Genomic DNA, 13,710 nt, shown 5'->3' on the forward strand with positions numbered 1-13,710 from the left:
GATTTTTATGCCGCAATTTCATAAAGCCACCATTTTAGTGTTCAAAACGCCGGTATTTGCTACTCGCGCTGTCTATCACCGGATAGATAGCGAGTAACGAATGAAACAAATCACAAGATTCGTGAAAGTATGTGATTGGCGATTGGATTTTAAGTAAAACTTAATAGGGTTTTAATTGGCAGTTGTTGTCAATTAAAAACAATCTGTGTAATTATGTAAAATAACTTGGCATCATATATTCTAAAATAACTCATCTTCAGACAAATGCTGTAGAAGGGGCCTTTGTAAACTTTATCTTGGAAACCCATTTGAGCAGGAGATAGACCATGAAGGGTTTTGTTGCCATTCCCTAAATTGTATTTTTTTGCGTTGTCGCCTTAAACAGAGAGATACAATTGTCTAAGAGTTAGTAGTTTAGCTTTTTTTATCAAAATCATCACAAAAAACGCTGTCGATCTCTTCTTTAAAGCAGTTTCCTTGAAAGTCTTTACAGAAGAGCTGCTCCAAATTAGCGAAGGTCTTGAAACCTTTTTTATCGAATGCTGTCCGAATACTGTACTTGTTGCAGCAAGGTCCATTTTTTAAAGAAATACACGTCTTTAGGCGAAGACGAAAACCTTGCTTCTGGCCTTCATTTGTCATTTTGGGTTTCTCTTCCTCACCGACTATTGTGGTTAACCGACTATAGACTTTAAATTTATCCCTTTTTTTTTTCTTTTTGCCAAAATAGGTTAAAGTTATTATCATTGCACAAGCTTTAAATTCTTTGAACGGTGAGCATTTGCTATTTCATGCCCCTTTATGCATGTCGGATTCTAATGTGTGTCAGTCAGTTGGTCAGTAAGCTGCAAAATCATTTCAGCACTGCAATCAACGATTTCCCGCCAAATCAATTAACTTGATAACACGCGAAACCTGGTTTTATTGTTTTGGAATTCGATTTTTCTATTGTTTATTTTTTTAGTTTTCTAATTTGTTCCTCTCTGAAAGTTGGTCTGTTTGAAACCGGACTAACCGTACCGGTGGGGGGGGGGGGGGGGGGTACTCAATTTTTTACCTATTTCAAGGGGAGGGTCCTATATTTTTTTTTTCGTGTGTTTTGGTTTTAATCTGGTATCCGTACCGAGGCGTCGGGGCTTAACTGTGGCTGTGTGGGGTGATAAAATGTGTGGTAATGGACGTTGGTGCGTGGGTTAAAGTGTGTACGTGTGGCTATTTTATATGGTGTATTGCATTGAGGGCTGTAAGGGTCGGAGTAGTGGCTATGTATGAGAGGTAGAAATAGGCTAGCAGTGAGATGTTAGGGGAGAACTGTGTGTTTGACCTTCGGGGGAAGGTGATAATTACATGTTGATAACTTCTTCTGATAACATGTTATTCAATCTTGTGGAGTGTAATGTGAGCTTGTAGGCAATTAAATGGAATTACAAGGCCGGTGATAGGAATAAAATATGAAAGCGTGCAGATAGGGTATAAAAGAAAGAAATGGATGGCAAATAGGAGATAGATAGTGGTTATATAAGTATAGGACAGTTGGCTCCTTGAGTACGGGGTGTTATATTGTGTCGTGTAAAGAGAGATTGTGTAACGATGCGCGTTCTAAGATAATGGCTGATAAGCGATGAGCTTATGCGATGGCCTATATTGAGCGAAAATAATACGCGGAGGTACAGGCAGCAGAAACGGCAGGAATACGAAGAATCGAGAGAAGTGAATGGCATGTACCTGGCGGGCTCATTCCCAGAAATAAGAGACAACATGGCCGCCACGCATGCGTAATAGTGCACATACAATGTCAAAATGGCTGCCATTTATTATAAGGAAATGTGGGGAGACATCACAATTTATCAAATTTTCTCGTTTCATATATTTTGGGCTCACGATGCAGGGCTCGAAAAAAAAACCTTGCCATTCGAGTGATACACTTTCCGTTCAAACGATGCCAGAGAAAGCCCTATAATTGTTCCTTGGACATTGCACTTTTGTTCGCTTGAGAGCATACAATCCTCCATACATTCTCTGTAATTTCATTGAAATCGGGCATAAAAGTAGTCGTTTAAAAGGTAGAACTGTTCGCCGCATCACAGGTGCAGGACTCGAAATTGGTAAATCGACTATCCTTCCATCAAATTGGCCAATAAAATAGGCAGTAGCGCCTTCCAATCTTGTTCCCGAAGAAATAACATTTGATGTAGTTATGCCTAGTTCAGGAACCATTATTGTTGTCATTAAAATAAAGACTGAAGCAAGGAAAACGGTGCGCTCCGCAAGAACAACTTCTCCCCGTTCGTCCGTTCTCCATTTTGTTTTTAAACGGCCCCACGGCTTTCTGGGATAGACACAGGGGAACCATAAAGCCTTTCTAAAATAAATTTGTTTTAAATTTGCGCATATAATGTTTTCCAACCTCAGCAAGACTGCCGCACTTCCATTATCATTGGACGTATCAAATCAGAGATGCCCCTTGCACGTTTAAATACCGCTAATACTACTTTTATTTGGAGTTTTAGTCAACCTGATTAAAAACTTCTAGTGTAACAACAAAAGGGAAGCCCCTGTGCTGGCCGGAATCTCGTTTTTATTTGTGATACCGCTGTTATTCCTCGCGGGCCTAGCAAAATGTGAGCCCAGAGAAACCGCTGGCTAATGTCCCTTATTTCTGGGAATGTGATAGAAGGAGATACACAAACACACATTTTTTTTTCAAGTATTCTAGTGAAATTCAGAGCCCCCCCCCCCCCCCTAATATGCGTGGTTCGTTCATCAGTTCGCAAATCAAAACTATTATTACACACCCTTATCTCTCTCCCTCAACAAACGACGCCCCCCTTAATTTTACACGAGATCGGCAAAAGAAGTTTATTTAGGGGAGGGGCTTCAAAACTCAACGTAATTTCTCGAATAAGCACTTCTCTCGAATAAGCCTCTCCAACCTATAAGTGCCTCTCCTTTGCACTTCATAAAGCCCGATGACGAGGGATCCATGGAAAGACCTGCCACAACGCTTTTTTTTTAATCTCTGATAAAATGGATTTGGAATAAGCGTTCGAAATAATCACCTCGCTACGGACATAAAATATAATGAGCGCCGCGGTGCTTCAGCGGTCATACAAAGTAGTGCCAGTCTTCTCCCGGCCAGCTGTGTATTCGGCGTCACACGTGCGAGAAGGCAAAATGGCGAAATCCAAGGACAAGAACAAGGAAGAAAGCGAGGAAAAGAACGGAGAAACAAGACCGGACTACGACGAACTTGCTGCTGCTGTTAGTATAATTGCCAAGCCTCTCGCAAGTAGAAAGTTGACGAAGAAACTTTATAAAACTGTCAAGAAAGGTAAGCTTGACGTTGGTCATCCACAATGTTGTTTTGGTTTGTGAAAGGTGAATATTGTATTGCCTTTACTGGATGAAGTAATATGATTGTTTCAAATTCAGAACTAAAGTAAGTTTTGTTGAGCTGGCGTTTCGGTGTTACCGCCGTTTTGTAAACGTTTTAAAGTAACAAATCGTAAATATTTGAATTTAGCTTCCAAGGCGAAGACTTTGAGACGAGGCGTTAAAGAAGTCGTAAAGGCCTTACGAAAGGGGGAAAAAGGGTAAGTTTCTTCATATAGACTCATAGTGTATAGTAATATATTATCTACGATATCTGTTGATGAATTGGAAAACCAGTTTTTGTTTCAAAATAGATGTAGAGCAAATGTGAATCAAGTGAGCAATTCTTGCTCAACTGAACAGGGAAACAAAAACACATCGAAATAGCAGGGAGGTGATAGATATTGTTTTGTGTATATTTTTACTATTTGTTGTACTGGGTTTGTAGTAAAAGGGGATGATGACTTTGCTATTTACCTCTTGGGCTGAAAGTCCCACCAGGAACAACATAAGCGTTTCTAGGGATGGGCCCTGGGCCCTCCATTTTCAGACATTTGACATATTAATAATAATAAGAAATATAAGGACATCTATGAAAGAACAATAAATATGGCTCCCCCTTCCTTAAAATACTTGCTTCTGCCCTCCCTTTTTGGAATTTCTGGATTTGCCCCTGATAAAAATTTAAGTCCTGGATGTAATGCACCTATCAATGTTAAGCCAATGGGGGGAGGTGCGGCAAGGGGTGGGGATTTAAACAGTTAAACTGGCCCGTAGTCAGGGATTTTGACGTTCATGTTTATCCCATGAGAGAGGTTTATTGAACTCATTCTTTCCCGGGGTAGGGATCTATTGAGCTAGTGCCCATTTATGGGACTCGCATGTTTGGCGCACACTGTTTTCGTGTTTATCTATGCCTCTAGCGCACTTATTTTTATTGACTTTTTACTTGTTTTCAACATGCGTATTATACATGAGTATATTTGTTTATCAGCCATTAATGGTGAGTTCTTTTTCCATAAAACTTATGTGCATATAGAACTATAACATACAACTAACACACAGGTCATGTGATTTCAGTGTTATAGGTGATCTGAAACACATAAAAAAAGCCTTGTCAGCTAGGTTGGGGTATTTACTTTCTTTGCTTTCACTTATGTTTCTTAATATTTTCTTCTTTAGGTTTGTTATTCTTGCTGGTGACGTTTCCCCTATAGATGTCATATCTCATATCCCTGTAATGTGTGAAGATAGTAAGATCCCCTATGCATATGTGCCTTCTAAAGTGGTAGGTGTGATCATAAATATAATTGTATTATTTACTACAATCCCTAGAAATGGTCGTCACTTTCTCACATCCTGGATTCCTTTTTCCTATTCACACCTTAGTATCTCAAGGCTAAAATGCATTCCTCCAAGATCTTATCTTTGTAAATTTTGCCCTGATCATTCTCATACTATTTATGTACGCAGTGACAAAAGCCATACCTTTCAATGTTACTGGACAAATAGTTGCATCATTGTTTTTAAGGGAAATTATTTTTGTTTATTATTACTCGCTTAGTACTCATAGAAATTATCCATCTTATTTGACATAAAACAAGCTTTACAAGGGTTGTAAACCCATACATTAGGCTATAAAATATAAACTAGTTACAAATGCATTCATATGATGAGGATTTCATATGAACTAATTCTTACAATTTGTAATACCTCTAGGACCTGGGAGCATCCAGTCTTACCAAGCGACCAACAAGTATTGTACTCATAAAAAAACATGAGGATATTACCGAGCCTTATGAAGAGTGCTATGATAGCATCAAGGCACTACCTTTGCCAATTTAAACTCTTTTTATATTTCTACTTGCCTTATTCACTGCTGCGTTGAGTGTTCTTTGGCCGTGCAGTATATACAGTATGTATATACACCTATTTCAATAAAGGTTGTCAGTGCAAATGGCGATTGGCAAAATAGCAGTCCCACAATCAAAAGTAACCATGTGTCTCCAAGAATATGGATAAATCAAAACAACTATCCATCAAACGTTACCGATGCTTGGCTCTGACATTGTTGGACTTGATTTAACACCTTAAATTTTATGAATAATTAGTACCTAAAAGCCATTTGCCAATTGCCATTTGCACTGACAACCTTTTGTGAAATAGGAATATATGGTAGTATATGTATTGAAAAAGGTTGTGACAAGGACTTTGAGATTTTATCTATATACTTTACATGCTTATATTAAAGCTAGTTATAGTATCTTGTTCAATGCAGTTTTGAGGGAGAGAAGAGTAGGGGGGCTAGAAAAATGATGAAAGCTCTATAGTAATTAACTGATTCTATACTAGCCAGTCAATAATTTTATAGCCAAATTCATTGCTGCACAACCTGCCAGTATTCAAAATTTCTTTCTTAATCTGGGAATAGCACGTAGTCAATCAAACCAAACAATCACAACCAGACAAACTGCCCCCAAAGCTTGTGTCTGACTAAGCGCTATTCCCAAATGAGACAAGGATTTAGGATTCGCAGAGGTCGCTCGACAACGAATTTGGCTGTAAATAATAGGTATTTAGAACCTTTCAATGGTTCCCCTAACCTACTTGAACATCTGAGTTTCTATTCAGCAAGAAAACCCAGAGAACGCCATTTTTGCCGCCATATTACAAAGTCTGACACATTGTCCAAAACTCTGTCACTGTATTTTCCAAAATGATGGTCGAATAGCGAACACTCGGTTTTCTTGTCGCATAAAAAACTCCAATGCCTACAAGTGGTTAATAGATGCTCATATAGCGAAAATGTACTGTATATAAACTGCTTTTTGCCGCACCAAAAACTTTTTCAAGGAGAACAAGTACTGAATATCTAAGTGTGTATTGTGTTAGGTGGAAATGCATTGCACAGTTATTTGTTAAAAGTGTTGTTTGATAACATGATAACATTGATAGCATGATAATGACAGTGAACTAATGATATCGTGGAGGGAGAGGGGGTGGAGTGATTGTCTCTCTGCCCCCTTAGAAAAACCACCACCCCCAAAAAGCGTGAGTTGAATACATTTGTTCTTTATTTGGACCACACTGCTTTGTGCATCATCCTGTTTCTTTCTCGGGCGCTCCCTGTGTGCCCGATCTCCGTGACGCCCTGGGTCTCCGAGGATGTCAAAAAACTTGATGGACCTTCCACCAATCAGAATGCGTTTAGAAGCTTCGAAAGCATTTCTATACAACAGAGCCGTCCATATTTTTGTTATTTCTTGTTCTTTAAAACGTTCTGTCTTAATAAAAAATGTCAACCCATAATATGATTGTGGATCTATGTTAACCCATTGACTCCTGGCTTTTTTGGAGCTGAATTTACAAAAAACAGACTGAAAACAGATACCTCCCCCCCTATTCTGAGTTTTATACAGCCCATCAAAGTCAAACACAGCTGCACCTAGTCAGCGGTATCCAAGCTTTCCAACAGTGCTTTGCGGTCCCCACTTTTAATCTCTCGTCGATGTGCTGAAGCCAGCACAAGTTGATGGTTGCTTGTATTTTTCATAAAAAATACAGCTATGAGCATATTAGGAGAGTGTCTCAGGACATCATGAAGTCTTTTGGGGCATAATTGAGTGCTTTGCTTATGGATATTTGCAAGCAAAGGTGGATTCATGATGATTTTTTCTTGTTTGGCTTTGCCCGGATAAGAAAATAATTTCCTAATGAATCACCACAGCTCTCCTAAATGGTGTCTTTTCTGAAACCAAATTGATTCCAAAATTGTTTACACTGCTATTCTGGGTCTGTATGACCTGGAATTGATTTGTTTGGCTTCGGGGTGAAAAGACTTATAAAAAACCATCTGACTTTGGGGAGAGGAGTGTTGACTGGCCCTCCCCTCGTGAATTTTCCCCTGGATCTCCCAGAATGCTTTGCAATACGTAAACATATTTTCGTGGTTGTACAATCCTTCAAGGAATGGGCATTGTGTTTTGAGGTCAAGGAAATGTACCTGGAGGATCAGAATAAAGGTATCTATTTGTGTCTTGAGCTGTGTTTGCTGATCTCTCTCCCTTGTGTGGTATTTTGAGCGTTTTATTGAGAGGGGTGATTCTGCTTTTCTCTCCTTGTTCGATTTGAGATTTGTCAAAGAACCTGTGCTATTATTTGGCTTAAGAGTAGATGCCAACACCTTGGTTGGATGCATATCTGCAAGACCATTTATCCCTTAGACTGATGCCTGAGTATCTTCATCTTGTTGTGTTTATTTTGAATTTATGAATTTTTTGGGTTGTGGGGACTTCCCAAAGCCGGTACAGGCCGGTTGAGGGGTTAAATGTTAGATTTTGACTAAAGTAACCGCACGATATGGTTATTAGTCATGTCATGGAATTTTGTTAATTGAAATGGTAGGTGTGGAGAAGCCGCCGTTAAGATTTTTCATTCAGTTTTTATAAAATATAAACTAACATGTTTAATATATCAGTAACTCCATATCCCTAGTCTTATGGACGGAATGAGCTATTTTATTTGTTTTATCTGTTGTTTTTACTTTATTTGCAAGAACCGCTAGTATGTAGTTCAAACGCTTATCTTGCCTGAGGGAGCACTTTAACTTTGCATTTGCAAGGAGCTTAACTTAATTAGAAGATAAAATATACGGATGTTTAACAAGATGAAAACCTCTATTAAAGGCGTTCGGATAAGAGACATAACAGAACATTCCTCAGATCTTTTTGTGATATTTTATCACCTTATGTTACTCCAAATTACATGGACTTGATGTCGAAATCAATAATGATAAAATGATTATCGTTCCGGTACTCTTAGGATCTTAATTTTGGTAGCCACCTTTTTTTTTGTTCTGAATTTAAGAGACAGGTTTCTTGTCTGTTAAAGGCTTCGGCTGAAATATATTAACTTCCTTGTTGAGCGACCCCCTATCGTCGAGATACTTCGAATGAATTAGATGGCAACTTTTCTCAAATACTAAAGGACTTGATTAGTTATCGATTTTTGTATTGTTTTGGTGAATTTTAGCGGAGGCAGAATGCCAATCATTTCCACTGTGCCGGCGGGAGCGTAGCTTCTTTACGAAATGAACGCTGAACTATAAACAAATTTAAATTGAATTTTGTTCCATTGGCAGGCCCTAGCCAGCCAGGACCAGCATACGCGTATTATTTTAGTTATTTAACCAATCATATTTTAAAAGAATTTATTAAATTGAAACCTAAGGGAAACTTAAATAAGCTAATGAAATTCTCGCTTGCGGAAATAAGAAACAGAAAGGATCGATTATTTCTAGAACATTCGGTGCTCTCTATATCGAAATCTTATTGTACTCTAAAAAGGTATTCCCTATGCCGTCGAAGTTCGCGAAAGTCTGGGCAAAATTTGACCGCGTTTTGTCTTAGCTTACTGAAAAATGCCACCGACGTAGTTCGAGCAAATATGAAATCTCGCGATGTCAACAAATTTGTCTCGTTGGTGAGAAAGTGATAATATTTTGTTTTTATTTAGCCATTACAATTTCTCACGACTTCATGAATAACCACAGGAAACAATTTAAAATTCGGGTTGCTTTTTAAGCCCAGAATTTCACCTGCTGTCTTCCACAATAATAAAAACCCCGAGAAGCCTCTGGAACAATAGAACACATGATCACAACCATCCAAACAGCTCCGTCCATTCAGCGAGGTGTCCCCTCTTTCAAGCCCTCATTAACATACCGTTTGTTTTGACGCAGCCCAACACGCCTAGAACACTTTGCATCTTATACTGCTCATCGAGCTCTTCAAGGGCGCGAACACTTCGCACAACATCAAAACATTTCTCCACTTCTCCGATCATGGCGGTTTCGTACCGCTTTCCTCTAGCGATGGTGACGGTAGCAGCGTTTCTAGCTTACGCTGCAGCGGTTGTGTTTTTTTACTTTGGTAAATACAAGGACAAGAGTCCGCTAAAATACTTCAATCACTCGATTCCGTTAGATGGGTACACGAGCTACAAGCTACAGATCACGCCCCAGTGGTGGACATGGTGGATCTGGGCAGGCGTCTTCGGATGGCAACTTCCTTGGCTGCTGTACGCGTTCGTTATTCCTTGTCGAAGCAATGCACCGAAAGTCATGAACATCGCGTTCATGTTGATTGTATTCTTCGGCTTCGGGTTCACGCTTGGATGGGTATTCCTATGGGAAGAAAAGCTTATCAATGCATCCCTTGGTTTCATGGGAGGCATTGTCTTGTCCATGTTCATTGCGCTGGCCATCGCTTACTACCGGCTAGATGAGCTACTTCTGCGAAGGAAATCCTTCTCCACTTGCGACCACTTTATGATCGAAATGTTCGTGACCAATGGAGTAGGGTTGTACGCTTCGTGGGCCACATTTTGTGCGATCCTACACTCTGGAATCGTCCTCAAATTCACTGCCGGTGTCGAGGACGAGATAGCGAGCACTATCACCCTTGCAGCCTTGGCGGGGGCATTGATGTTCGGATTCCTTCTGGACATCTTTGTCTTCCTCCCCTACACCCGCTACACCTTTACCTTCTACCCTGCTTTCGTGGTCGGCTTTGCTGGTACATTCCACGCGCACTGGCCCGATGATGAGAAAGATCGCAATGCTCTATTCAATGTTGTGCTGCTTGGGCTTGCAGGCCTGATGAGTCTAATCAAGGTTCTACTCCTTGTCTGGTGGAGCTGTAGGCAAAAACGACGCGTCAAGTCCATGACCGTCACCGACCCAAGGGGCACCGAACGATACGATATGGATGTCTATCACTGAGTCCTTACAGAGCTCCAACTACCAGAACCAACATCAAAGTCTTAATGGACATTTACGACGAACTTAGCGTATTGCTACGCCCAGCTCTGCGACACGTTAGGCGAACGCCTAAGATAAGCGAAGAACAATTTGACACATCTACAACATCTCGAATGACTTATGAAGAGTATATCGCAAAATTATGGACCTACTAAACTCGAATGTACATATCCAAAAAGACGTTCCACTGTATATTACAAAAATGCAATAGAATACAGCTCCAAGATATACAAAAAGGTTCTAGATACACTTGCTTAGTAATTCTAGTATAAAAAATTCTTAGCCAATATTCGAAGTAAAATATTTATTGAAGATATTCAAATCCGGTTGTTTTCTTGACAGAAAAGACAAAAGGGAAATTAATGCCGTAAATAATGATCAAGATTCCCGCTCGAAAGTAAGCAATTCAATCAAATATATAACTTAGTTGCATCGATAAAATGTTAGGGGTCGTTCCCGCAATCAAAAGAGGGAGTTTTGTTTTGAAAAACTTCCGTTACGAATCTTTTAAGTAAATATTTGTTTTTTCTAACCGATAATTAAATTTCTTCTGTCACAATTCTTTACATTTTTACGCATTGAACCTATCAACTCCTTATAGAAGACTAAATTCTCTGTATCTTTTTAAATCTGTTTGTTAGATGATGTGATACGAGAATATATAGCATGATGCTTTAGTGCTTTCACGTTAATAGGGTAATGTCGTTTTTGTTTGTCAAACCACCAGTAGGAGAGAACACCGCTCCATGCATAAAAACGCTCTATAGTGCCATGGCGATAATGATCTAGAAAAGTTGTTCGGTCGTATTTATTTCGTTTTTCTTTCGTTAAAGGGGCAGTCGCATCGGTAGCAGTATTTTTTAAGAATGCTACCGTCACCGATCCAGCAGAGAGAAAAACTACTGGACGGCACTATCTAAAAGCTGTTTGATTGTCTTCTTGTGAGTAAATTCGGCGCGATGCAAACGGATTTCACATCTACATACTCTATCAGCCGTCTATTTCGCCCTCAAGAAATGGACGATTCCATGGTGTATTTTCACATTGAAACGAACGTGCGATTGCCCCTATAGCCTCGAAAGATTTATCGATAATGCAAAGTTTGAAGAAGAACGACTATAAGAATTATATCAATATGAAATTAAAACAGAACAAAACTTAAATCGTATAACTATTTGAAATTAAGATTTCTTTTTGTTATGTCAATGAATTTGTCTAATTCACGCTTTATTATTCATTTATTGTAGGCCTAGAATTTTAGTGAAAGAAAATCCTTATACTAATATAAGAACATCCATTTAAAAGAAATTCCATTAGTCTATACGGAGATAGTAAAAAATGTTCGGAATACGTTAATTAGTTAGATCATCGCGGGCCAGTAGTTATGACGCTGTCATGTTCATCAGGATAAGCGATATTCGCTTGGGCGTTTAACTATAACATTATTTATAATTATTAATAATTGTTAGCATTGTTGGCTCTAGACATGACAGCCATTAAAGTTCAACTTGCACTCTATGTGGTGTCTTTAATTAAAACCCACTCAAGGTATTTCTTTTTTGAAATATCATAAAAATATAACACTTTCCCTGCCAAGTTAACTAGTTAGACTTTTGTGGTATTTAGAATAAACATATGAATAAACACGAACTTATAAGGCTTTCCTAACTATGTCGATCGACGAGTCTATCATGGAAAGTAAAAAAAAATCGGTTTCCCATGGTCTCCCTCTTGCTCAAGCGCCGCGTTGCGGGGGGTTGAGAATAGCTGCGATGTTCCCTTCACCCTTTATAATGGATACTGCTGAGGTCAACATTTAACGAGTTGTTTATTAAAGATACACAATCAATCAAGCAAATCTAGATCTAGACACCGGTCTTGAATTAATTACGAGTTTTCGTGATGAGATATACAGGCGCGTACGCAGGATTGGCTGAGGGGGGGGGGGGGGGGGGTGCGCAGTCATTGGTATCCATGGAAAAAGCATAAATACAAAAAACCCAAATAGTCGTGTTCGTTAACCAGAGTCTGCCCTGAAGAAGTCTGATTGAAGTCGAAATCCAGTTTTTGGTGAATCATGGAAAAAGCAATGTATTTTAAGGTGGCCCGCGTCAATTTAAAGGACTGGTTTCCCCAAAAAACATGCGTTTTCAAAGCGCTCCCATACAATCATATTTGCGTGATTTCTCTAATTCTTTCCAATTCTTATGAAAGAAACATCCTAGATTTGGAGTTTATTGCTGAATAATTGACGTTAATCGGTCGAAGTTTGGAAAAAAGCGACTGTAGTACAGAAACAAAGTGCGAGTCCCTCTAAAATATGCTGTAATAAATAATTGGCTTTAATGATATTAGCTTTAATCATATCCAAGAAGTAAGTGTCTAAACACAGTCCACCGAAAACTAAAAGCGATCAAAATGGATGCATTCGAATTGTAATTATGGCGAAAATGTGCTACTTAATTCTCCAAGCGCAAACTTGAAAACACGGTTTTCCAAATGTTAATACTTACAAATGTTTATGGACATATCAAATCTTACTTTTAGATGTTAGTATTTTTTCTGTGAACTATTTGATTGACATTATGTTCGTTATTCTTCAAGACGTCTATCTCGAGATATTCAAATTAATATAGTCGATGAAACACGAATTCAGCATTATTGTTTTTGTACTACAGTCGCTTTTTCCCAAACTTTGACCTTCGAACAACCTCAATTATTCCGCAATCGATTTGGCTTTAAACTAGTACCGCAATAAACTCAGAATCTAGAATGCTTCTTTCATAAGAATTTTAGCCTACGCGTAGCCGCTGACTCGCGAAATCCTCTCGTAGCGTCTACGCAACGCAATATATAATTGTGTTCCGTGACGCCATTGTAATAAATTTGAATAAATTAATTTTGACATCTATGCATGGCTTTTCTCTTATTCAGGGTTTCGTCCTGCAAAACAAACATTCCAACATCGCCACTAATGCTGCTACTTTCCAAGTGCACATTCCTTCGTTTTAATTCTGCTATGTATACTTGCATTCTTTGTAAGAAAGATTACGAACGGTATCTCGTGGATAGCAAGCGCTTCTCGACTTTCCGCGTTCGATGTGAACTTGAGCGTTTAGATTTCTGTGTACATAACACAAGCGCATACATATTCAGAATTGCCGTGATCTGTAGCTTAAAATGAAAAATTTGGTAAAAACCTAGCTATTTTGGATAGAACTTTGGAAAATAACTTAAAAAACGAAATTGCTTGGTAAATGAAAGACTTTCCGTAGAAAGACATCGACATCATCGTTCAGAAAAGCAGAGAAAGCCTTCTCTTGTTCTTTGTGTGATTTCTCTATCCCAAATAACGTTGACACATCTCTAAGGCTGAACTTAGGACAGATTTATCGCGATTAGGTGGGAGAGTCGTAGTGTTTTTCTCCATATTTGAACCGCTCGATAAACTCACATCGTAAAAGCGGGAACCTTAATTTCAACTTCTGATCTGGGCCAATCAAAATATCCAAGAGAAA

The 13,710-nt window shown here is 38.9% G+C and overlaps 2 protein-coding genes across 2 annotated transcripts; both read left to right on the forward strand.

Annotated features, from left to right (window-relative positions):
- Positions 1-3,124: 3,124 nt before the first annotated feature.
- On the forward strand, positions 3,125-6,681 carry LOC5520945 (H/ACA ribonucleoprotein complex subunit 2-like protein). Its single transcript, XM_032366067.2, has 4 exons — positions 3,125-3,331; positions 3,524-3,593; positions 4,555-4,660; positions 5,092-6,681. Exons 1-4 carry the CDS (start codon positions 3,175-3,177, stop codon positions 5,215-5,217), a joined length of 459 nt encoding a protein of 152 aa, XP_032221958.2. The 5' UTR covers positions 3,125-3,174; the 3' UTR covers positions 5,218-6,681.
- Positions 6,682-7,735: 1,054 nt separating this feature from the next.
- LOC5521045 lies at positions 7,736-11,710 on the forward strand. Its single transcript, XM_032366066.2, has one exon. The coding sequence runs from the start codon at positions 9,215-9,217 to the stop codon at positions 10,151-10,153; it is 939 nt and encodes a 312-aa protein (XP_032221957.2). The 5' UTR covers positions 7,736-9,214; the 3' UTR covers positions 10,154-11,710.
- The last annotated feature ends 2,000 nt before the right edge of the window (positions 11,711-13,710 follow it).

This window comes from Nematostella vectensis, chromosome 6, assembly GCF_932526225.1.
Source record: "Nematostella vectensis chromosome 6, jaNemVect1.1, whole genome shotgun sequence".
NCBI lineage: Eukaryota > Metazoa > Cnidaria > Anthozoa > Actiniaria > Edwardsiidae > Nematostella > Nematostella vectensis.

What these genes read in the sequence shown, in the direction of transcription:
- LOC5520945 (XM_032366067.2), top strand. Translation starts at nt 3,175, where the DNA reads ATGGCGAAATCCAAGGACAAGAACAAGGAAGAAAGCGAGGAAAAGAAC. An exon ending in TTACGAAAGGGGGAAAAAGG is followed by an intron (nt 3,594 to 4,554) that starts GTAAGTTTCTTC and finishes TTTCTTCTTTAG; the next exon opens with GTTTGTTATTCTTGCTGGTG. An exon ending in CATATGTGCCTTCTAAAGTG is followed by an intron (nt 4,661 to 5,091) that starts GTAGGTGTGATC and finishes TAATACCTCTAG; the next exon opens with GACCTGGGAGCATCCAGTCT.
- LOC5521045 (XM_032366066.2), top strand. Translation starts at nt 9,215, where the DNA reads ATGGCGGTTTCGTACCGCTTTCCTCTAGCGATGGTGACGGTAGCAGCG.